This window comes from Mesoplodon bidens, assembly GCF_964165515.1.
Source record: "Mesoplodon bidens genome assembly, chromosome: 19".
NCBI lineage: Eukaryota > Metazoa > Chordata > Mammalia > Artiodactyla > Ziphiidae > Mesoplodon > Mesoplodon bidens.
In genome coordinates this window covers 6,519,056-6,545,106 of record NC_138179.1, presented here as the reverse complement: position 1 = coordinate 6,545,106, position 26,051 = coordinate 6,519,056, and the positions used below count along the sequence as shown (strand labels likewise).

At 38.7% G+C, this 26,051-nt stretch overlaps 2 protein-coding genes across 4 annotated transcripts in view; one reads left to right on the top strand and one right to left on the bottom strand.

Moving 5' to 3' along the window:
* LOC308607099 (uncharacterized protein) overlaps window positions 1-14,678 on the bottom strand; it is a gene marked incomplete at its 5' end in the record, with an annotated part of 22,542 nt that extends 7,864 nt beyond the window's left edge. The window contains 3 exons of one of the 2 annotated variants that reach the window (XM_081218693.1): window positions 7,845-7,894; window positions 13,013-13,063; window positions 14,362-14,678. In XM_081218693.1, coding sequence (XP_081074819.1) covers window positions 7,873-7,894; window positions 13,013-13,063; window positions 14,362-14,678 — 390 coding nt within the window. In that variant the 3' untranslated portion in view covers window positions 7,845-7,872. Of the gene's footprint in view, window positions 1-7,844; window positions 7,895-13,012; window positions 13,064-14,361 lie in introns of those variants that run through there. The other variant, XM_081218694.1, reaches the window with a different exon arrangement.
* On the top strand, window positions 14,548-26,051 carry RNFT1 (ring finger protein, transmembrane 1). Of its 2 annotated transcripts, none has more exons than XM_081218691.1 (9): window positions 14,548-14,683; window positions 15,965-16,421; window positions 16,620-16,696; window positions 17,842-17,942; window positions 20,110-20,263; window positions 20,889-21,047; window positions 21,724-21,789; window positions 24,172-24,273; window positions 25,148-26,051. In XM_081218691.1, exons 2-9 carry the CDS (start codon window positions 16,019-16,021, stop codon window positions 25,280-25,282), a joined length of 1,197 nt encoding a protein of 398 aa, XP_081074817.1. In that variant the 5' UTR covers window positions 14,548-14,683; window positions 15,965-16,018; the 3' UTR covers window positions 25,283-26,051. The 2 variants fall into 2 exon arrangements, with proteins under 2 accessions (XP_081074817.1, XP_081074818.1); XM_081218692.1 differs by lacking the exon at window positions 14,548-14,683 and adding an exon at window positions 14,694-15,347.

Here is a 26,051-nt window from a genome sequence, read left to right as displayed (position 1 = left end):
GGCCCGGGTTCGATCCCTGGTCAGGGAACTAGATCCCACATGCTGCAATGAAGATCCAGCACATGGCAATGAAGATCCCATTTGCCACAACTAAGACCCAGGGCAGCCAAATAAATAAATAAATGTTAAAAAAAAAAAAAAAAGAAAGCAATTGCAAACTGGAGCTTGCTCATTCTTGCTAATAACCAGCCTCTTGGAGGATGAGAAATCATGTGGAGAAGGCCCTGGTTATCCCAACCATCCTAGTTGAGGCCCCAGATATGAGTGAGGCCATCCTAAACCATCTAGTCCCAGCTGAGCTGGCCCAGACTAGAACTGACCAGCCAATTCTCAGAATTGTAAGAAATAATAAATATTTGTTGCTTTAAGTCACTAATTTAGATGACTTGTTTCACAGAAAAAAATAATTGATACAGTAGTGAAACACACAGATAAAACGAGCTACCAAAAATTTGGATGTAATCAATGGGAAATGGTGAATGAATTGTTTCACATCCCTGTTACAGACTATTACGCAACTATTAAAGTGTTAGGATCTTCATCTATTCAGAGCAACACTGTCCAGTAGAAAGGTAATGTGAGACACATGTGTAATTTTAAGTTTTTAGTAGCTACATTAAAAACAGTAAAAGGAAATAGATGAAATTAATTTTAATAATCTATTTTGTTTAATCCAATATACCCCAAATATTATCACTGTAACATGTAATTAATAAAAAACTTTTGTGTGAAATATTTTACATTCTCTTTTTTTGTACTAAGTCTTAGAAATCTGGTGTGTATTTTATACTTCAGTCAGTTTAATTCAGACTAGCTACATTGCAAGTGTTCAAAAGCTACTCGTGGCTAGTGATTACAGTACTTGATGACAAAGGTCTAGAGGACAGACCACAATGCACAGAAGTTACAGATTCAAATATGTGATTCTCTCCACAGCTCCCCCCCCATTATTTTTTAACAGAAAAGCCAAATAAGTGTACATAAGTATGCAGAATGGGATAGAGGGATGTAACCCAAGTTGTTAAAACTGTTTTGCCAGCCAGCCAATTGAGGTTGGAAGGAAAGGGAGATTATACCTCTTTATACATTCTTGTATTGTTTAGCTTCATTATAAAGGTATATTAATTTTAAAATTATTTTTACAAGTTAAAAGGCATAAAATAAAATAAAACAAAAACAATGAGATAAAAAGGAGGACACATCAAAAGCTCCTAACTGAGGTTACTTTCTGGAGTCAGTATGAAGAAAGAATTTTACTTTTAATATAGGTCCTTTTTTTAAATTTATTTATTTATTTATTTATTTATGGCTGTGTTGGGTCTTCGTTGCTGTGTGCGGGCTTTCTCTAGTTGCGGCAGGTGGGGGCTACTCTTTGTTGTGGTGCATGGGCTTCTCATTGCGGTGGCTTCTCTTGTTGAGGAGCATGGGCTCTAGGTGTATGGGCTTCAGTAGTTGTGGCACATGGGCTCAGTAGTTGTGGCTCTAGGGCTCTAGAGTGCGGGCTTAGTAGTTGTGGTGCACGGGCTTAGTTGCTCCATGGCATGTGGGATCTTCCCAGACCAGGGCTCAAACCCACGTCCCCTGCATCGACAGGCGGATTCTTAACCACTGTGCCACCAGGGAAGTCCCAATATAGGTATTTTTGCACTATTTGTATTTTACTTTTTAATATTTATTTATTTGTTTTGGCTGCACTGGGTCTTAGTTGCAGCATGCGGGATCTTTGTTGCAGCATGGGGAGTCTTAGTTGTGGCATGCATGCAGGATATAGTTCCCTGCTCAGGGATCAAACCTGGGCTCCCTGCATTGGGAGTGCGGAGTCTTACCTACTGGACCACCAGAGAAGTCCTTGCATTTCTTAAATTTTAACCACAACCACACCTTACTTTTTCACAATTTTAAAAGTTTCATTTTTATTTAAAATAAGGATTTATTTTAAATATTTAATTCCTCTTACTAAATATTTATTAAGCATCAGCTCTGATAGGCCCAGACTCATTAAGGCACAACAATATTTAAGTTACAGAATGTGTGGGAAATATTTTTGAACATGGAGAACTTTTGGTGCTCCTTCTTTCTCATTCCATGTAAGGTCAATCTCCTACTGCCAATTATTATTCTATCAGGGAGTGAAATATATGGGATCAGCTTGCCACTTAAAAACCTAATGTTACTTAGTAGCCAAAAATGCAATCTCCTAACTCCTGCCTTACTTCAGCACTAAGTGTCATTTCTTTATGGGGTACATAATATGAAGATAATGAATATCCTAAATCTTTTGTCATTAGTGTACAGGACACCTCTAGTATTATTTGCCCAGCATCCATATTGTTATTGTGGGAGCAAGCATCTTGCAAAATGTAACCTTGCACCCCTGGCCATAATTACTTCTGGAAGTGGGCATCTGGGTGGATCAGAGCACATCTAAGAATATGTGGACTTTGGATCCAAAGAGTTGAGCCAGTTACTCTCCAGTAGCTGCTAAAGCTATAAGTAAAAAATTCTGGAGCTATCAGCAGTCTTGTTTCCCTTTGGGTGGAATAGGGAAGCAAAGGCAGTTAATCTGCAGAGACAGAAAGAAAAGAGAATTGCTCAGAAAGGAGAAGAGAAGAGATAGAAAGTGAGCTCTCATGACTTTTACACCTTTGATGCCAGGTTTTTCAGATTGATCTATATCTCTATTCTGCCTTCAGCATTATTTTTCTGTCTGTGACCCCTTTATCTTTCAATAAAAACTGCTTTTACAACTAAAGCCAGTTTAAATTGGGTTTTTTTTTTAACGTACAACCAAATAATTCTAGCAAATACAAAGAAAGACAAATGTATAATGACTGCAGTTGGGGTTTTTTTTTTCCTATTTTCCATTTGTATTCTAGCATGACATTATACAACTTTCAAAATTTTTATTGAATCTGAAATTTGCCTATTCATGATTGAGGCATTATTGGTTGCATACTGAGCATTCATTCCTCTACTTCCCTTCCTAAAAGAAAACTTATTTGTTCAGGTATTCACTCCTTTCCCCCATGTAGCACACTAACTGAGGGAAAGATGATCCATCCTATTGCCATGCATGGCATTTCCCTAGCAACTGTGTATTAAAACTAATTACACTACAGGGAAAGATTTTTACTCTATGGTTAGAGGAGAGGTTTTTATGTCATTTGGGACATAAACAAGGAAAATTGCAGTTTTAGCTGCTGCTAGAAGCCATCTCACCACCATGAAGAAAGCAAGCATGAGGACAAAGCTGACAAATTGAGGAGGGCAAAAGCCAGGAGAAACGCAAAGAAACGGAGCCAGTATCTCAGTCAAATATTCCATGAACTCTACCTCTAGAATTCTTATGTAAGATAAGTAAGATAATAAATTCTCAAATTGTTTATACCACTTTGAGGTGGATTTTCTGTTATTTGCAGCTTAAAACAACCTCATCTTCCTCATCAAACATTATTTAATACCCATTATACATGGCAATGAGAAAGAAAGGAGGTATAAACCATTGTTCTTCTCTGAAGGGTCTTAGGATCTAATTAATGAGGACAGATTTATTAAAATATTATGTAATCATTTAGGTAACATGTTAAGTCCTAAATGAGCAATATGGATAAATAAATGGAGAAGATTCAATCCCTTCTATCGAAGTATTATTTTTTAACTTTAATGAAAATGTTTTTCATTTATAGAATACCTGATGCTTTTGTAAAAATCTGCCTGTTCTTTGTTCACAATATCCTATTCTTGCCTTGTGGATTCTTTTCCTTTCAGACCTTGAATAATTTAAACATAGTTATTTTAAGACATGGCATAATGGAAATTTATGATGGATTCAGAGAAAGATAAGCAGTGCAGTTCGGTTGGAAACATTTGCTACTCCATGGATGAGAATCACTGGCATAACCTGGGAGCTTATTAGAAATGCAGAATCTTGGGCTCTACCCCAAACTTACCAAATCAGAATTTGCATTTTAACAAGATCCCCTGGTGATTGGGGTTATTCATATAAACATGAAAGCTTGAGAAGTCCTGCTGTAAAGGAAGAGAAAGCAATAAAGTTAGGGAGGGGCTTCCCTGTTGGCGCAGTGGTTGAGAGTCCGCCTGCCGATGCAGGGGACACGGGTTCGTGCCCCGGCCCGGGAAGATCCCCCATGCCGCAGAGAGGCTGGGCCTGTGAGCCATGGCCACTGGGCCTGTGTGTCCGGAGCCTGTGCTCTGCAACGGGAGAGGCCGCAGCAGTGAGAGGCCCGCGTACCGCAAAAACAAACAAACAAAACAAAGTTAGGGAGGTTACTAAGACTCCTCTGCTATTTTAGATTTAAATTTTAGTCCTTTGTGGTAAATGAACACAACTAGTCTTCATAATCTCTAGTATAGGTTACTTAAAGACTCTGAAAAAAATGTACTTATTTAATTCAGAAAGTACTTCTACATTTACAAAGCTTCCAGGTTACTATATTATTATTACAACAATTATAACTTCAATATAAACAAAAGCCAGTTATCAGAACTTTTTAGATAAGATAAGTGGAAATTTACTCATCCACAGGAGAATGTCTAAATAAACTGTGGGCAATCCATACAATGGATGCTATACTCAGCAATTAAAAAAAAACGAACTACTGATTCATACAATAGAATGAATGAACCTCAAAGAGTATGAATGAATGAACAGTATGAATGAATCTCAAAAACATTATGCTGAGTGAAATAAGCCTTGCACAAGAGTATAAAGTTCTATAACAACTAAATCCATGGTGAAAAAAAAAAACTGATTGCTTTTGGAATGGGTTAAGGACAGGAATTGACTGGGAGAGAGCATATAGAATTTTTTGGAGTTATGAAAATATTCTATACCTTGATAAAGGTTAGGGTTACACTGGTGAATATATGTGTCAAACTCACCAGAATGTATACTCAAGATTTGTGCATTTCACTTTACATTAAAAAGCTGTAGAAAAACTGAACGCTAGTTAACAGTACACATGCTGAAGTCTTTAAAGGTGAAGTGTACTGATAGCATATGCAATTTGCTTTGAAATGCACAAAATAATAAGATGATTTGATAGAGAGATGGACTAGCTGGTTACAGATAGGAATGGTGAGTTATATGATAAAAGTGAATATACCAAAATGTTACTTATAGAATATAGACTGGGGGGTGGGAGGATATATGGGTGTTCACTGTATGATTCTTTCAACTAATCTCCATATTTAAAATCTTTCATAATAAAATGTTGGGGGAAGGAAGAAAGTTGCAGAAAAACACATCACTGTAATTTTGTTTAAAAGTATAAAATGTGTTGAAGAGGACATATTTGTACATGCATAGATAAAGATATGAAAGCTACACACAACTGCAGAAATTGTCAAGCTGATCCTAAAATTCATATAGAAATGCAAGGGACCCAAAATAGCCAAAACGGTCTTGAAAAAGAACAAAGTTGGAGGACTGACACTTCCCGATTTTAAAACATACCACACAGCTACAGCAATCAGGACAGTGTGTTACTGTATAAGAACAGACATACAGATCAACAGAATAGAATTAAAGCCCAGAAAAAAATCCTTACATTTACGGACAACTGATTTTCAACAAAGATGTCAAGAAAATTCAATGGGAAAGAGAGAGTCTTTCAATAAAATGGATATCCACATGCAAAAAATTAACTTGAGCTCCTACTTCACACCACATATAAAAGTTAACTCATAAAGGACTGCATGGACTTCCTGGTGGCGCAGTGGTTAAGAATCCGCCTGCCAATGCAGGGGACATGGGTTGGATCCCTGGTCCGAGAAGATCCCACATGCCGCGGAGCAACTACTGAAGCCTGCGCGCTTAGAGCCCATTCTCCACAACAAGAGAAGCCACCACAATGAGGACCACAAGCACCACAACGATGAGTAGCCCCCAGTTGCCACAACTAGAGAAAGCCTGTGTGCAGCAACCAAGACTAATGCAGACACACACACACACACACAAAAAGGATCACAGACCTATATGTAAGATAAAGCTGTAAAACTCTTAGAAAAAAATAGAAGTAAATTTTTGTGAATCTTGAGGAATGGTTTCTAAGATATGACATTAAAAGTACAAGCAACCAAAGGAAAAAAAATAAACTGGGCTTCATCAAAATAAAAAATTTTAATGCTTCAAAAATGCCATCAAGAAAGTGAAAGACAACCTACAGAATGGGAGAAAATATTTGCAAGTCATATATCTGATATGGAACTTGCATCCAGAGTACATAAAGAAATTTTAAATTCAATAACAAGAAGACTAAAACCCCAATTTTTAAAAAGAGCATTTGAAAAGATGTTTCTGCAGAAAAGACATGCAAATGGATGATAAGCATATGAAAAAATGCTCAACATCATTAGCCATCAGAGAAATGCAAATCAAAACCACAGTAAGATTCCACTTCACATCTATTAGAATGGTTATAATCAAAAAGACAGATAATAACAAATGTTGGAAAGGATGTGAAGAAATTGGAATACTCATACACTGCTGATGGGAATGTAAAACAGTGCAGCCACTTTAGATAATAGTCTGGCAGTTCCTCAAAAAGTTAAGCAGAGTTACCATGTGACTCAGCAATTCCACTCCTATGTATATACTCAAGAAACATGAAAACATATGTCCAATATAAAAACTTATACATGAATGTTAATAGCATTGTTATTCCTAATAGTCAACAAGTGCGAAACACAAACGTCCATCAGCTGGTGAATGGATAAACATATCGGCATATCCATGTGATAAAATATTACTGGGCAATAAAAAGGAATGAAGTATTGACACAGGCTTCAACATGGATAAACCTTGAAATCATTATGTTAAGTGAAAGAAGCTGTCACAAAAGACCACATATTGTATAATTCCATTTATGTGAAAAGTCTGTAATAGGCAAATCCACAGAGACAGAATATAGATTAGTGCTTGCTAGTGGAAGGGCAGATGGGGGAATGAGGAGTGACTATTAATGGGCACTGGGTTTCTCTTTGGAGTAAAGAATATGTTCTAAATTTATAATGATGATGGTTACTCTGTGAATACACTAAAACCTACTGAATTTTATACTTTAAAAGGGTAAATTTTATGCTATGTGAATAATATCTCAATAAAGCTATTATTTAAGAAACACACTTAGAGTTTGTTGTCTGGTACACAGAGGTGACTTTCAGATCTCTGCCAGTAGCAAGAGGGGGAAAAACTGCAAGCGCAGTAACTGCTGCTAAGGAAACACCAGCAGTTTCTAATTTTATGCTGTCCTATATTTTGCTGTGACTCTCGTAGCTTTCAATAATGCTATACTTGAGGCCAAAACAGAAATGCCTTTCATATTTTATTGTAACAGCTAAGCTGGGAAATAAACTCACCAATTTCTTTTTTAAAAAGGAAATGAGCTAAAAACAACATAGATGTAAGTGTAGCTTAAATAAACCTTTGCTCAGTAAGATGAATGTGCTCACAGGGAAAGGAGAGTCTGGTAGTAAAAATAGTTTAAAGTGTTACATTATTTTACTTTATTTTTTAAAAAGCATTTTGTTTCATTTACTGTGGATGGTCAAACATCATTTTATTTTTCAAACATCATTTTAAAACAGATGGTAAATCTGTTGGAGAGTAAAAAGCAATGACATCTTGTTTCCATTTTCCTACTCCTTCCAGTTCATCTCTTTATTGTAAATCATTTTCCATTGTTGGAAGATATTAAATTTAAATCAAACTGAAAGGAAAAAAAAGCATGTGGCTATATTCATAAATTCGTGTTTCTTAGCACTGCTGCCGTTTATAGCCATTTTATGAAGAATATTTCAAATTGATCTATTCTTTCTGGATCTGAACAAATTGAGAGTTTCTTTTCTTGATCAAACAGCTTTTTCAAGAAACCTATTTACAAAAAGAAAAAATAGGTAATTATGATATATAAACATTTACATAATTTTTTTTTTTTTTCTGTATGCGGGCCTCTCACTGCTGTGGCCTCTCCCGCTGCGGAGCACAGGCTCCGGACGCGCAGGCTCAGCGGCCATGGCTCACGGGCCCAGCCGCTCCGCAGCATGTGGGATCCTCCCGGACCGGGCCACAAACCTGCGTCCCCTGCATTGGCAGGCGGACTCCCAACCACTGCGCCACCAGGGAAGCCCTACATAAATTTTAATACTCTTCCATGAGAAAAGATCTGAAGCTGGTAAACATTTAAGGAATGGTATTAAGTTTAATTTGTAATGATAAATAAATAAGATGTACAGTGCTTACCATTTTCTTAGACTAAAGTGCTATATATGAGTGTGTATTATGTATGCGGACATACATGCATATATGTAAGTGTATAATGCTCACAATTATGTAAATTAATAAATAAAAATTCCTTACAATAGCTCATTACAATGAGGCAACAAAGAAAAAGCAAGGTTAAGCAACTTCTCCAAGCTGAATTCAGGGAGTCTGGCACTACAGATGATGTTTCTGATAATTACTCTAGGTACATATCAAGAGCTCTGAAAACATTAAACAAACCAATAGACCCCTCCTATCTTCTATTCCGAACTGCCCTTTATAAAACACGAAGAGCTTCCTTTGGACATATGATGCATCTAAAGTTTATTGTAAAGTTCTTCTACTTTAGAAGGTTAACGAATTTCTGGTTTTGAACCTTCTTTGATCTGTGACAAAAATCTCTAGGTTTGATAAATCCGAATAATTCTTCCATCTAAACCACATTACTTTAGGATCAAGTATAAATACATTTAAAAAGATGCATTGGAGGGCTTCCCTGGTGGCGCAGTGGTTGAGAGTCCACCTGCCGATGCAGCGGACACGGGTTCGTGCCCCGGTCCGGGAAGATCCCGCATGCCGCGGAGCGGCTGGGCCCGTGAGCCATGGCCGCTGAGCCTGCGCGTCCGGAGCCTGTGCTCCGCAACGGGAGAGGCCACAACAGTGAGAGGCCTGCGTACTGCAAAAAAAATAAAAAAGATGCATTGGGGATGTCACTGAGGGAAGACTGGGGCTAGAGGTGGGACCAGGAAGCCACAAAGGACCAGGAAGCACAGGACCAGAGTGGCTGCCCTGGAGGTCCTGCTCTCATACGTAATGCTACCCCAGTCACCCATCCCCCTCCTGAACAGGGATCTGAGAATGTACCAAGAGTCCCCCCAGCCTTAGCCAGGGGACCCTATATATAGGGTCCATGTGCAATAGGGAGGGATGTCTTCTATCTTATGCTATCCCCTAGCCACCCACTGTTAGGGCAGAGGGAGAAGGTATTTTCAAGACAAAGCACAGGGACCACAAACAAAAGTTGTGAAGTGGCAAAAAAAAAAATTGAAAATAGGTTAATAAATCCATATCTGGGCTTCCCTGGTGGCACAGTGGTTAAGAATTTGCCTGCCAATGCAGGGGATACGGGTTCGAGCCCCGGTCTGGGAAGATCCCCCATGCTGCGGAGCAACTGGGTCCGTGAGCCACAACTACTGAGCCTGCGCGTCTGGAGCCTGTGCGCCGCAACAAGAGAGGCCGCGACAGTGAGAGGCCCACGCACTGCGATGAAGAGTGGACCCCGCTTGCCACAACTAGAGAAAGCCCTCGCACAGAAATGAAGACCCAACACAGCCAAAAATAAATAAATAAATAAATTTTAAAAAGAAAAAGAAAAAGAAATAAAAATATAAATCCATATCTTTATTTTCCTGGAGGTAAAAGAGTGAGCCACATGATGGAAATAAATTTTTATATAAGGCATGTATCTACTTTGATACTTTGGACTTCTAGCTTTAAAAAAGCAAAAGAAACATACTTTTTAAGGTTATAAAGATAATCGGGCTTCCCTGGTGGCGCAGTGGTTGAGAGTCCGCCTGCCGATGCAGGGGACACGGGTTCGTGCCCCGGTCCGGGAAGATCCCATATGCCGCGGAGCGGCTGGGCCCGTGAGCCATGGCCGCTGAGCCTGCGCTTCCGGAGCCTGTGCTCCACAGCGGGAGAGGCCACAACAGTGAGAGGCCCACGTACCGCCAAAAAAAAAAAAAAAAAAAAAAAAAAAAAAAAAAGATAATCAACTTCATACAACTAATTTCCTTGGAACAATTCCCGAAAGATATTTTTATTTTGGGAGAGAGACAAAAATTGCCTCCCTATACACAAGTTCTACAACCAGATTGCTCTATGACATTTTTCCTAAAAGCACTCATTTTAGGAAACATGGCCAACTTGTACCAACTTCAACTGAGTTATAGTTAATGCTTGGAATTTTGTGTTAAGAAGGAATCTTAGGATGAACAGGAATGAGACTGATATAAGAGGTGGCCAAGAGGCTGAAGTAGGAGGAATCTGAACTTACCTCCTCCCACAGACACACCAAAATTACAACTACTTACATAACAACTATCTAGGAGAACAACCTGAAGACTAGCAGAAAAGATCTTCACAACTAAAGACATAAAGAAGGAAACACAATGAGATGAGTAGGAGGGGCAGAGATATAGCATAGAGTACAGTATAGTCAGGACTCACACCCTGGGGGTTAGTGACCCACAACTGGGTAGAGTACTACAATTGTAGAGGTACTCCCTAAGGAGTGAGGGGTCTGAGCCCCACATCAGGCTCCCCAGCCCAGGGGCTCTGCACTGGGAAGGCAAGCCTGCACAACATCTAGCTTTGAAAACCAGGAGGGCTTATGTTCAGGAGAGCCACAGGCCTATAGGAAACAGAGATTTCGCCCTTAAAGGGCACATGCAAAATCTCGCACACTCTGAGTCCCAGTACAGAGGCAGTACTTTGAAAAGAGCCTGGGTCACACCTACTTTCTGATCCTGAAGAGCCTACCAGAGAGGCAGGAGGCAACTGGGACTCACCCTAGGGCTGGAGACAGTGGCCACACAGTTTTGGGAGCTCCTCCTACCATGATAACACTATGCTGGCAAGCGCCATTTTGGAATCCTCCCTCCAGCCTATTTAGAGCCAGGGGCCCCGCCCCGCCCACCAGCGGCTAGCACCAGCCCTCAAGCCCCCAGGCTGTGCAAACAGCTGCACAGGGACCTGGCCCCATCCTCCAGCAGGCCAGTACCAGTCCTGCACCTCCCCAGGCTACATAGCCAACCACACTGGAAGCCTACCTCACCTTCCAGCAGGCCTTGAAGCCACAGCACAAGGGATGACCTCATAGCCAACTGGAGAGGGCCCAGCCCCGCCTACTAGCACGCTTACAGCAGTCAGCCCCACCATAAGAGGAGGGCGCACACAACCCACTAAGGGGGCACTGCTAGAGCATGTAACTCTGGTGACCAAGGAGAGCATGCTGCTGGGTCCCATCGTACATCTCTTTCATAAAGCCACTTTTTAAAGATCAGGAAATATAACCAACCTACCTAACGTGTAGAAATGAACAGAGAATTGGACAAAATGAAGAGAGAGAAGAATATGTTCCAAATGAAGAAACAAGTTAAAACCCCAGAAACACTGAGCGAAATGAAGATAAGCAATCGACTAGATAAAGAGTTAAAGGTAATGATCATAAAGATGCTTACCAAACTTGGGAGAAGAATGGATGAACACAATGAGAGTTTCAACAGAGTTAGAAAGTATAAAGAACAACCAAACAAGCTGAGGAATACAATAACTGAAATAAAAATTACACCAGAAGGAATCAAGAGTAGATTAGATAATAAGGAGACATGGATCAGTGATCTGGAAGACAGAGTAGTGGAAATCACCCAAGCTGAACAGAGAAAAGAAGAAAGAATTTTAAAAATTGATGATAGTTTAAGAGACCTCTGATCAAGTGTACTAACATTGGCATTATAGGGGTCCCAGAAGGAGAAGAGAGACAGAAAGGGGCAGAGAACTTTTTTGAAGAAATGATAGCTGAAAACATCCCTAACCTGGGGAAGGAAACAGACATCCAGGTGCAGGAAGTACAGAGAGGCCCAAAAAGATGAACCCAAGAGGTCCACACCAAGACACATTATAATTAAAATAGCAAAAATTAAAGATAAAGAAAGAATCTTAAAAGCAGCAAGATAGAAGTAAATAGTTACATACAAGGAAAATCCCATAAGGCTATTGCTGACTTTTCAGCAGAAACGTTGCAGGCCAGAAGGGAGTGGCATGTTATATTCAAAGTGATGAAAGGAAAAAAACTACAACCAGGAATACTCTACTCAACAAAGAAAAAAACACTACAACCAAGAATATTCTACCCAGCAAGGTTATCATTCAGACTTGAAGGAAAGATAAAGAGTTTTACAGACAAGCAAAGCTAAAAGAGTTCAGCACCACTAAACTGGCTATACAAGAAACGTTAAAGGGACTTCTCTAAGCAGAAGAGGAAGGGCCACAGTTAGAAACTTGAAAATTATGAAACAAAAAAACTCACTGGTAAAGGCAAACATACAGAAAAGGTAGATCAACCACTTATAAAACTACGAGGAAGGTTAAAAGACAAAAGTAGTAAAATCATCTTTATCCACAATAAATAGTTATGGGATACACAAAACAAAAAGATGTTGATATGATGTCAAAAACATTAAACATGAAGACGGGGTAAAAGTAGTGAATTTTTAGAATGTGTTTGAACTTAAGACATCATTAACGTAAAACAGTCTCATATATATGTGTGTGTGTGTGTGTGTGTGTCTGTCTGTATATATATATATATATATATATATATATATATATAAAATAAAAATATCCATGTTGTAGTTGGAATGATACAATATATCAATATTATACAAATTAAGTCTCCTTGAAAAATTCATTACAGCCCAGAGCTTGGCTTCAGCCTTTGCTACAGACCGAATTTTTGTGTCCCCCACAAAATCCATATGTTGAAATTCTACCCCCAATGTGATAGTGTAAGCAGGTGGGGGTAGGTGATTAAGGCATTAAGACAGAGCCCTCATGAAGGCGATTAGTGCCCTTATAAAAGTGTTTCTAAAGGGCTCCACCACCCTCCAACCATGTGAGGACACAGCCGGAGACAACACTGTCTATAAACCAGGAAGCAGGACTCACCAGACACCAAATCTGCTGACACCTTGATCTTGGACTTCCCAGGCTTCTGAACTGTGAGAAATAAATTTGTTGTTTATAAGCCATCCAGGCTATATCTTACTGCAGCCCAAACAGACTAAGACAGACTTACTGACCCAGAAACCTAATTTCTCAGGAAGACTTACATTAGTGAAGCTCATGGAGACGTATACACACACAAAAGCAAGTATCTTGCAATATCTCAAGGGGAAGCAGATCTAATACCGGTGGGTGGGGACTGGGGGAGTGCCTTTCTAACCAAGGGAAACGGTTTGGTAATAAAATTAATATGATTTAAGTACAACCTCAAAGTGGTTAATTCAGGTTAAACAGTGGATTCAGTTGTACTCTGAAATAGGAGAAAATAAGGTGCAAACAATTTCATGATTAAGAAGCCTCAAAATTCACACACCAGCAAACTAACTTGCGCAAAGTTGTGTATGGTTTTAAATCAGTGACCAGTAAAAAGACAAAGTATCACTTTTCCCACTAGATATTCAACTCATGACGTGTGTATACATATGAAAATTTACCCTCTCTAGTGAGGGAAGATTGCACACTTCGAGCGTGGCACGGATTTTTAATTTCAAGACCTAACCACCAAGAGTTACTTACTTCACGTCAATTTCTAGAAATTAAAGGTAAAAAACTTGAGGTTCAAAATAGAAAGGCTATTGGTGGTTGTGGGAATGGGGCATGGAATACAATTAAGTATCATTTAGAATATATTTTGGCTAGAGACCAAGAGGCAAGGTTCTTTGTTTCTTTCGTTTAAACTTTTTCTTAATAAACCTTTTACTTTAGAACAGTTTTCGGTGAACAATTATAGCGAAGACAGTACAGCGTCCCCTATACCCCATACACAACAAGTTTTTTAAACTCTAACTTCTACTTCCACCCCCACCCCCACCCAAACCGTCCCCCACTTCTCTCCGATTCTGATCTCCTCAGGTTTCGGCAGGGCCTTGTTCTCACAGTGCAACGTTAGGATTGTAACGGAAACCCAGTTCAGTTCAAACTTCACCGCCCAGCCACAACTGGGTCAGCTGAGCTAGCCGACACCAGAACACTCCCGCCCCGCCCAGCTCTCTCAGAGGCGCTCCGACCCCTCGCCAACGTGGCTCCTCCAACTCAGGCCCCGGGAGACGCGAGCCAAGCGGGACCAAAGCGCTGGGCAGCCTCCAGAAGCCGGGCGCGCCGGGGGCAGGACCAGGTGAGCACCCAACAGCACGCTCCTCCCTCGAGGGGAGGTTCCGGAGGCTAAAACATTTTTAACCTCAAAACGTCCAGACCTCTAACCGGCGTGCGGCGGGTTACACAAACCTACGCACATTCGCTTATTGTTTAACGCAGACGCCTGCGGGCGGTTCTCGACCACAGCCGCCTCTTCACAGCCAACACCCCCAGACGGCCTCTGCCCCGCCCCGTCGTCGCTGCCAGTCCCTCGGCGCGTCGCGCGGGGGCGAGGCGCGCGCGCGTGAGGACGTCCGGGAGCGCGCGCGCCGCCGCCGCCGCCGCCGCCGCCGCCGAGCTGGGCGGTAGTTGTTGGCGGTGGGTCTGAAGGTGATGCCCTTGACTGAAGGCCGCGAGGCGGCTTCTCCCGCTGTTTCTGCAGTCGCTGCCCGGGACTCGGTGCGCTCATCGTCATGAGAGGTCAGGCCTGGGGGAAGCGGGCGAAGGAGGCGAGGGGCCGCGGCGAAATGGGCTCTGGGTAGAATAACTGAGGCACTCGAAGGTCGAACGTGGGAGGAAAAATCTGTCCTGGAGATTCCGGAAGAGCCCTTTGCGTTTACTTTTCTTCCCTTTTCTCCCCTTTCTTGCTCGTACTTGGAGGAAAGGGGGAGGGTTCTGTTTTTATTTGTGGAAAAAGACGCTGAAATTCTCCCGTCCAGCGTCGGTCTTCAGAGGTTGGAGGAAATAAATAGCAGTCGTGGCGTTGGAGCATCAGTGAAAGCCTCTAGTGAATGGCACTAAAAACCAAACCGCCCAACAGTAACTGAAAAAAAAAAAAGAAAAGAAAAAAAAATCCAAACCTAGGAATGAAATAGAATGACACAGAACATGCCCTGACGTTAACCCCAGCTTCCTCCTACAGAAACGGCAGAAAGCCTCTGTGTTTCGTCAGCTGGATCCTCGACGTCTACCCACACTCGTCATTTAGGGATCTTTCCGTGCCAGTGTTCTCTTTCCCGACGCCCCTCCCCTCCAAGGTGGCACTTTTAATGTGCAGACTACATAATTATCCTTATTCAGAATAAAGAGTCACTTAGCAATTACATGGTGACTCCCCAAGTCTTCCTATTTTAAAGGTATTTAGGTAAGATCCTTGCGGGGGGCAGGAAAAGGTAATACTCTTGGTATTAATTATTGGAAACTTTTTTATTAGCTTTGGGAAAGCTGTTTCAGCATAAAACGAAATTTGTAGGTCACCTAAATGAAATGTTTATTATTAGTTCTCCATGATGATACTTAATGAGTTAAGATTTGATGCTTTTTTCTTCCTAACCTTTCCACACATTAGAAAAATACTCATTAGATGTAGAATCTACATCAGAGATGAAACTGTTCCAGTTAACAAAGTAAATGGACTTAAGTCTTCTAGTATGATTGAGTACTAGTACTCATTAACGTCTGCCGAGCACCCAAACTTTGACTGTTTTGCCAGTTCCTTCTGTCATTAGAGAACTGGAGGCATCTGAAGCTAAACTTTTTTGGTAGCAGATGTTCCCTAAAGGATAGTCTGCCTAGGGCAGCAGAGCCTTCGCATAAAGGGAGAAGATGGAGGATTCTAGTAATAAGCAGTAGATAACCTGGAAATAATTCATGTACTGTGACTATCAGCCTCTCCTTTAGTGAATACATTATTCCTAGTGAGCACTATATTGCCTGTACTTAAGTGTTCACTTAGAATATTTTCTGCGCTTTGATTTTTAGGAGACAGAGTCCTGAAGCAAAGAAATCTGGATCACAGAGAAGTATTCAGGGGTCATGCAAGCCAGCTGTAGCCAACTGCACAGCCCTTCAGGAGCTGCAGGCAGTGAGGATGCCTCAGCCTCCCAGTGTGTCCCAACAAGATTGACAGGAGAAGCTTCCTGTCTTTATCCTGGAGATGTTCATATTCAGATAAACTCCATGCCTAAAGAATGTGCTGAAAATCCAAGCTCCAGAAATATAAGGTCAGGTGTCCACAGCTGTACCCATGGATGTGTACACAGTCGCTTACGGAGTCACTCCCACAATGAAGCAAGGCAACCTGATGATACCGAGACGGAGTCTGGAGATCATGGTAGTAGCTCCTTCTCAGAATTCCGATATCTCTTCAAGTGGCTGCAAAAAGGTCTTCCATATATTTTGATTCTGGGTGTCAAACTTGTTATGCAGCATATAACAGGTAGGGTATAAGAAAACATTGAACTGTTTCATTACCATATGCAGCTAATTTTCTTTCTTTATTGGTAATCTACTTTAACCTATGTATTTCAGTTTCTTATTTTCTGTTAGTTTTAAAAATTGTATATGCTTCCTTTAAATTCATGTCATGTTAGCTCTTTTTTTTCTTTTCAATTAACTGGACCTTATTTTCTAACAGGAATTTCTCTTGGAATTGGGCTGCTTACAACTTTTATATATGCAAACAAAAGCATTGTAAATCAGGTTTTTCTAAGAGTAAGTATAACCAGCAACTAAAAGATCATTAAATGTTTCTCCCTGTAGAATTATATACTCATTTTTGAGAGACATAGGAATAAAGATAAGATAGTTTATCTGATAAATTTAAATAGACATAATGTACCATCCATGATATAATAAATGTTATCTAAATGACCTGGAATAAATGATCTGTCCTAATACTGAATTGATCCACCTTATTTTCTTTGTATATTGGGTTCCTGATAAAGAAAAACTAGATAGAAGGATTAAAAGGTTTAGAACACGCTATTTGATCTGATTTGTCAAGTGCTATCATGTTTTAAGTTAGTTTGACCAGCTAAGTAATATAATCATCATTAAAAACTTCAGCTGTGGTACTATAAGACTTAAAATAGTTAAATAAAACGTACACTGAATAAATGGGTATTGAACTCTTTATTTAGGTTTCTCTTATTTAAAGAAAACTAAACCCAGGAAGTTTTTCCATAAGAAATTATAAAAGATTCCTATTCATGTAAATTATTGGGAAAACAGGATTAGTGTATAAAATTTCACCTTCAAGCAACTTTAAAGGGTTATATCTGTGTAAAGGATCAGACATTTTGACCTGAAAATTCGTAGTTAGAACCTGTCAAACCATAAAAGTTTAATTCAGGGTTTAAAACTAGTAAAATTTTTAATTAAACTAGTAATTAAAACAATTATAAAACAGATTAAAAACATTATTTTATTAAATTCTTATTGAATTGAGAATGTTTAAAGTTATATTTATAAACCCTGGTAACATAAATGCAGTTTTTAAAGGTCTGTTTTGTTGGGAAGGTAAAAATAGGAAGCTGCAGAAGTGAAGTTTTTATTTACGTAGGTCCTTTATGTCAATCTGTAGAAGATTTATTTGGCTTTGAAACATAGGTAATGTTGTTACACAGTGAGGAAACTTGTATTTTAAAAATCTGTTCATGTGTTTTGTTTTCTTCACTAAAGGTATATAAAATAGAATGTGATGATGTACAATTTAACAAATATTCTGTATTTTTATTAAGATAAATTAATCTATTAAAATGTTCTAAGTTAATAAATTAGTCATTAAAATAGTTTAATGATATTTAAAATTCTGGCATAATTCAAAGTAACAAATTATAAAATTGTTTATTTTTCAGGAAAGGTGCTCAAAGATTCAGTGTGCTTGGTTACTGGTATTCTTAGCAGGATCTTCTGTTCTTTTATATTACACCTTTCATTCTCAGTCACTTTATTACAGGTAATTAGAGGTCCAAGTGCACAATCACATTTTTATGTAATCGTATATTCCATAGCACTTTGCATATATCTTACTTGCACATACTTAGAGTTCAATTTTTACCTATCTGTCTCCTTCCAAGATTGAGAGCTTAAAGTGACTTACTCACATTTTTATACCCAGTGCCTTGCCTCATAGCAAGTGCTCAATAAATACTTAATTTTTGATACTTAAATTTTTACTTAAATAATCAGTAGTTACTAAATACCATTAGGTTGTTGGTGGTGATCTTTTTTGATAAATAAAAATTGTATATATTTAAAATATACAACATGTTTTGATATATGTATACATTGTGAAATGATTACCACATCAAGCTAATATATCCATCACCTCCCTTAGTTACCTTCTTGTGTGATGTGTGATAAGAACACTTGATCTTTGTCTCTAGAAGAAGACTTGCTAAAGGACAGTAGTTGATAAGTTTCCATGTCAGATGGAAGTGTTCTGAATTTTCAGCTTTAATCAGATAATTAGAAGTCCTGGTTTCAGTGGAGTTGGAGAGATGTGGACAAATCTGGGATATAGTTTGTAGGTGTAGCCAGTACCACTCGGATTGGATTGGGTGAGTAGGTAAGGGGGAAGAATCAAGGGTGATATGGGTTTTTTTTAGCCTAAGCAACTGCCTGGATGGTGGTGCCATTTACTGGGCTGGGGAAGACTGGGGAAGGAACTGGTTTTGAGGGAAAATCAGTAATTTTGTTTTGAACATGTTAAGTTTGAGAGGCCACGTAGAACTGTTAAAGTGATTATAGATATTTGTCATGAGCTCAGAGTAGAGTTTAGGGCTGTAAATTTTGGTGTTATCAGCATATGGTTGATATTTAAAAACCAAGGAACTTGACAAGACTAACCAGGGAAAGAAAGTATAGACAGAGGAGAGGGCCCAGGACTGGACATGCCCACAATTAGCCAGAGGAGGAGCAGCAAAGGAGACTTAAGAAGGAACCGTTCATCAGGGACTTCCCTGCTGGTGCAGTGGTTAGAAATCCGCCTGCCAGTGCAGGGGACACGGGTTCGAGCCCTCGTCCAGGAAGATCCCACATGCCGCGGAGCAACTAAGCCCGTGCGCCACAACTACTGAGCCTGTGCTCTAGAGCCCGCAAGCCACAACTGCTGAGCCCTTGTGCTGAGAGCCTGTGCTCCACAACAAGAGAAGCCACCGCAATGAGAAGCCCGCGCACCACAACAAAGAGTAGCCCCCACTCACCGCAACTAGAGAAAGCCCGTGCGCAGCAACGAAGACCCAATGCAGCCAAAAATAATAAATGAATAAATAAATATTTTAAAAAAAGGAACCATCAGTCACATGAGAACAACTAGAAGAGAGTGGTATCAGAAGTCTAGGAAGAAAGTATTTCAAGGAGAGAAGAGGGGGAAAAAGTGAACTTCGAATTTAGCAAGAGGGAGGGAGTTGGCGATCTTGACCAAAACAGTTCAGCGGAAAGGAGGGGTTAGACTCCTGACGAGTTGGCTGAAGACAGATTGGCAGATACGGAGTATTTGTGAGTTTTCCAGATTATAGGCTAGAAAGATATCAATCATGACAAGTTAGGAAGACTCGTTCTTTATGGAGGGGAGATTTGAAATTCAAACATTTAAGAAGTTTTTTTTATAAATTTATTTTTGGCTGCATTGGGTCTTCGTTGCTGCATGTGAGCTTTCTCTAGTTGTGGTGAGCGGGTCCTGCTCTTCCCTTGCAGTGCGCAGGCTTCTCATTGCAGTGGCTTCTCTAGTTGCAGAGCATGGGCTCTAGGCGTGTGGGTTTCCATAGTTGTGGCACACGGGCTCAGTAGTTGTGGCTCGCGGGCTCTAGAGCGCAGGCTCAGTAGTTGTGGTGCACAGGCTTAACTGCTCTGCGGTATGTGGGACCTTCCCAGACCAAGGCTTGAACCCGTGTCCCCTGCATTGGCAGGCAGATTCTTAACCACTGTGCCACCAGGGAAGGCCCTAAAAGGTCTCTTTAAAATAAGCAAAATGATCTTCCATTCTATTTACATGAACTCTAGCATCTTGCCAAACTCTTTATTTTTACACATTAAATATTTGGTAGCAAATTTAGAACCCCCATCGACACTTTTATCTTTTTATGTTGCTCTGTTAAGTTTTGATGTTTTTCTCTTGGTAGCTTAATTTTTTTAAATCCTACTTTGGACTATTCGAGCTTCTGGGATGTACTTTGGATTGTTGGAATTACAGACTTCATTCTGAAATTCCTCTTCATGGGCTTAAAATGCCTTATTTTATTGGTGCCTTCTTTCATCATGCCTTTTAAATCCAAGGTAAGAAAGTAATATGTTTTATTGGAAAGATGTTAGCAGACCATATTAATTCTATTTAGTCTTTGCTTAAATGATTCCTTCTATAATTTTTCAGTTTGCTCAATAACCTAATTTTAATTATCTATATTATCTCAGACTGGCAGCTATTTGGTCAAAGACTTGAACCTAAATATTAATCTATTCCAATAAAATCAATTATATTTGCTTTGGAATAATCTAAAAATGAGTCCCCACATCATATATGGGAAAATATACATTTATACTTCTGTTTTCCTCCAGGGCATTATTAATTGATAATTGATAACTGACTTAGGCAGTTATTCAGTGTTTTTTCATATTCACTGAAAACTTTAAATTTTTAAAATCAGCAAAATGTTTTATTATACATAAAACATTTTCAGTCACTCTTTAGAAATTCTTTGAAAACAGACCACTCAGTGACTGTAATATCTAAAGAACCAAGTTGAGGTTGTCCGTCATAACCATTATCATTATGAAGATTAATTTTATAGTTGTGTTATTGTGCCATATACCCATGATGTTCTCAGCCCAATATGAAGTATTTGCATTGTGCATGTTAGTACCTTGGGTGGCTCTATTTGTTTTCTTTTTTCTTCCTTTTTAGGGTTATTGGTATATGGTTTTAGAAGAATTATGTCAGTATTACCGAACTTTTGTCCCCGTACCAGTTTGGTTCCGTTACCTTATAAGCTATGGGGAGTTTGGTCATGTAACTAGATGGAGTCTTGGGATATTGCTGGCTTTACTGTACCTCATACTAAAAGTAGGTAACATAATCAATCTTATCATTTATAATGATTCATATAATACTGTTTACATATTTTACGTAGGACTGCTTTTCTCTTTATATATTTTATAGTGTATCTTCATATCACTAGTTTGAAGTAATGGCAGATTCTATATCTACTTAGAAATGGAGAAATGGAAATAAGTATCTTAATCCAGTGGTTCTCAGATTTTATTGGGGGAGTGGACCTCTAAGCATGGATTATCTAAGGTGGAGGGGAACAAGCAGAATAGAACATACCCATCCCCTACAGTAGCATCTGTCATACACATAATTCTCAAACTAGTGGAGTATCTTGTCCTGTTCCCTCTATGCCTGTTCCCCTCAACTTAATCACTTTATGAAACGTTAAATAGGTTAAGGACATGTGAACCAGATAAAATTGCCTTGCCTTTGATTTAGTTAAGTTTATATTTATCTTGACCAAATTGTAACTCTAGGCATTCAGATGTACTTCATTTTGGTTAAGAGTTGGCTGAAATTGATAAATTGAGTAAAACATTCCATAATTGGACTTTAAATATATTTAGAATGAAATGATTAGTTGTGATATGCAATGAGCATAAAATTAATATCAGTATTTGATATTAGCTTTGATCTCTGAGTTTAGCAGGTAAGGCTCTTTGAATAAATGAATTATTTTCTCTTTCAGCTTCTGGACTTTTTTGGACATCTGAGAACTTTCAGACGGGTCTTGCGAATATTTTTTACACGACCAGTAAGTATTTTTTAATCAGAAAAAACACTTTTTATCTTTCTTTCTTCATTATAAAAATGTTTTAGTTCAGCAGTTGTACAAATGCAGATTTCATAATTACGTGTTTTTTTAGAAAAACTTCTTGTACTTTGGCACTTGGGGCTGTGATGATATAGAGGTTTTGTTTCTGTGATAAGTTTAACTTGCACATTGACAACCACCTGATAGTTGATGAAGTACTTATATATTTGAGTTTGCCTCTTGCCCTTTCAAATCACTTGACATTCTTAAGGGTTTATAAACATTCCCTTAAAAATCTTACGAACTTTTGTTTCTCTTCCTTTTTTTAATCCACAAATAGTAGCTTTGTGTATTTTCATTAACTCCTATTCAACTTCTGTGAAAGTGCTTATACTGTAATTTTTTGTGTATATGAAAAAAGCTCATTACCAAAAATCATGTCCCTTGAAATTTTCTTACTGGAAAAATTTCCCCAGTATGCATTTCTGTATGCACAAATAAGTTCATGACAATAACAGTACATTTAAAAATAACAAAACAATTTTAACAATAAATTGAGACTCCAATGTCAACTGTAACTTTATTATGTTATTCTACTGATGTTACAAACTGCAGAAAAAGGGTGTCATAGCCCAAATGATAAATAGCTCATTTGCTATTTAGTAGCCTCAGAAGTTCTCAGTATATAAGTGTGATCACCAGATTTCAGAGTTTGATTCTCAGTTTTGCAGTCCATTAGGTACTTAACAATTATGTGGTCAGGACTCAGGGGGATCTGACCTACAAGAATGCCCATCTAATATATGTTTAAAAAAAAAAACAGGATTATACCAACAAAGTGGAGTAAACTAACTGGCCAGGGCACCCTTTCCTGAAGACAGTACTGTATTAAGTTTTGCTGCATCCTATTCAGACTTCTTTCTTTAGATAAGATACAATAAAATTGAGACTTCAGCTTTTGAGTTTATTCAGTTGATTATGTATCGGCCACTTTGCCGTAGCAATTAATCTAGTAAGGCTTGAGCTGAAATACTTTTGATATTCTTTCTCTGTGAAGCATAAAGAGACTATCACAGTCCACTCTGTTTTATTCCTGGGATTCTCATGTTCCTTAATGTTGCCCTGAAAATGGCAAGCATCATCAGGATGTCTTCACCTGAAGGGGGTCTGCAAAGTGCCAGACAGGAGTGCTATTTTAAAAGCTTGTCAGCATACATATCTGCAGTGTACTCTGCTAAATGACATTTATTGAAGGGAAATTGGCACCAAGATCATCCATCAGTATCTCAATTTGTTTCTGGAATCTTTAACATGACCACTGTCAAAAAATCTTAATTTTCAATGTTTTTATCCTTTGAGTCTTAGTTTGATTTTGTTAACCCTCGATAACAAGAAGTTTAGGTCACAGCTTCAGGTTGCTGAGTCAAGTCATGCTTTTGCTGTCATTACCATGACTGAAACTTGGGTGTTCTTTCTTTTCCTCAGCCACATTTTCCACATCATTTCTACAGAAAGCTGATCTCATTTGTAACATTTTGTCACATCTAGTTAATGACTAAATTCTGCTGAATTTGGTAAGGAAGTTATTAAGATCTTAAAGAGATCAGAAACTTTTTTTTTAGGACTTAAGAAGAAAAGGAAATTCAAAGATTTGTGTTATTATTCAGTTTGATAGTATAACTCTACCCAAGTGACATTTTGCAATTACAGTTCTTCTGTAAAATTTTACCATTCTTTCCTAGTACTTAAATGCTCCGACTTTTGTGATAAGTAAGGATGATAATTATTTTTAGATTTAGTGGCAGGATACTGTTCAGTGGTCCCCAAACCTCCTTCACATTGAACTCATGTGGAGAGCCTTCAAGAATTAGATTCCTGGGTTACATCCTGGTATGTCTGGACCTCCTGAATCAAATCTCCAGTGTGGAGCACAGAAACCTATTTTTAAAGTAGTCTCTACATGAGTTACATTCAGCCAGCCAAGCTCTGGATTGACTTTTTTGAAAAGTGTCATAGGTAATAAGTGGGCTCAATTTGGCAGTACTGGGTCACATAGTACATGAATATAGATTGCATAATGCTGTATTATATTTCAGATCACTTAGTCTCTTAAGCCATTTGAATTTGAAGCACTGTCATTATTTGGGAATCCAATGAATCTAACAATCTTCCAATATCCTATTATGTATTACATAGTGAGTTAACCTTGATGCGATCCATCCAGGCATCGTTCTGCATACATAGTTCAGCTCTGAAATGTTTATATCCTTTGGGAGAGTTTTCAAATGCCTAGTTCCTTGGAGATTTGAGAAATACAGTACCATCAATGTATTTAAGGAACAAAAAAGAAATTTGTAGGAACATAACTTCTTATCTTTATAGAGTTACGGAGTGGCTGCCAGCAAGAGACAGTGTTCAGATGTGGATGATATTTGTTCAATATGTCAAGCTGAATTTCAAAAGCCAATTCTTCTCACCTGTCAGGTAACTGTATCTTTAAGCAACCTCAATACAACACTTCTCTGTGATCTGCAAATGTTACTTATAGGGAAAGATATTAGACACTGTTCAGCAGAAAGTAGCTTCAGGGCACATATTACTAATTTCTTACTTGTGATTAGGGGTTTGGTAGGTTAGCTAAATCTTGTCCCTTAGTTCTAATGATTTTTTTTTTTTTTTCCGCGGTACGCGGGCCTTTCACTGCTGTGGCCTCTCCCGTTGCGGAGCACAGGCTCCGGACGCGCAGGCTCAGGGGCCATGGCTCACGGGCCCAGCCGCTCCGCGGCATGTGGGATCTTCCCGGACCGGGGCACGAACCCGTGTCCCCTGCATCGGCAGGCGGACTCTCAACCACTGCGCCACCAGGGAAGCCCAGTTCTAATGATTTTTATGTAGAGGAGTGTATAAAGGGGGAAAAAAAATTCAAATGGCAGACTGGATACCAAAGTGACTGGGAAACAGACTATTTTTAATAATTGAATACTAGTCTTTTAGAATACCAGCATTTGTTACTGGATTGTATAAGGCCCTTTCCTGTACTTCATTTCAGTAACCCTCAAAAACTTTATTAAGCTGTTTGTTAGTCATTATACTTGATCTTAAAGTTATCACCTGAGGATAGCTTGTATCTTATTAAAAATGGTTAAATGGGTAGTACAAGTCAGAATAATACTTGTGCCTCTACCACGAACACCGAGGTGTTCTTGAATGTTATACTTTGTTTTCTCACTTGTAAGATAAAGGGATTAGTGTTCTCCAAATCCCCTTTCAGCTCTATAGAGTATGATTCTCTGCAATGTGATGAATTTAAAATTGAAATGTTATCAACTATAAAATCTAGTTCTTAATTCCTTTACAGCATATATTTTGTGAAGAGTGCATTACCTTATGGTTTAACAGAGAGAAAACATGTCCGCTGTGCAGAACTGTGATTTCAGACCATATAAACAAATGGCAAGATGGAGCCACTTCATCACATCTTCAAATATATTAAGTTCTAAACTTAATATTAAGGCCACAAAACACTAATTTTATTTGGTTACAGTGACTATTGGTAAAGACATTAGAATGGATTTTCAGGGCTGGAAGTTAAGGAAAATGTTTCCAAATGGTTTTAGAATATTATAATAAGTGTGTAGTCCAGCTTATCAAAAGATTAAATGAAAGAACCCTGTATTTAAAAAAATATATAAGTAATGTTCAACATAGTGCATATGCAACATTTATTCTATCCTAATTATTTGACAGATGATTGCAGTGTTAAATTGTAAATGTGTTTTCTTGTTAATGTTACCAAAATGACAACTGGATAACTAGAACTAGTGGTTTTAGAGGAATTCAGATTCTTTCCTGACACTGTTTTCGTAATAAAGAATATTTTTCATAATATTTTAAGATACACATTACCTGAAAGTAGAATTTTCTTTAACATTGACTTTTATAATTCCCATTCTAAAAATTCTAAAATTTCTCATAAAATTTGTATTTTTAAATGAAAGCTCTGAGTGCTATATTTTACCTGTACAATCAGATTTTTCTAAGGAAGATTAACTTACTGAGGATGAAGTATTTTAATACTGTATTATTCTCTGTAGTGTGGTTAGCTGTGACTAGCAGTCACTGAGAACAGATGATTTAAATTCCTTTTCTTTGTGGACTTCATACATACAATCCTGCCATCAGCTTTAATGTTCACGATCTTGCTTTTTGGAAAGTGCCATGGACTTTCTTGAATTATTAAAATAATTCACATGGATTACAAA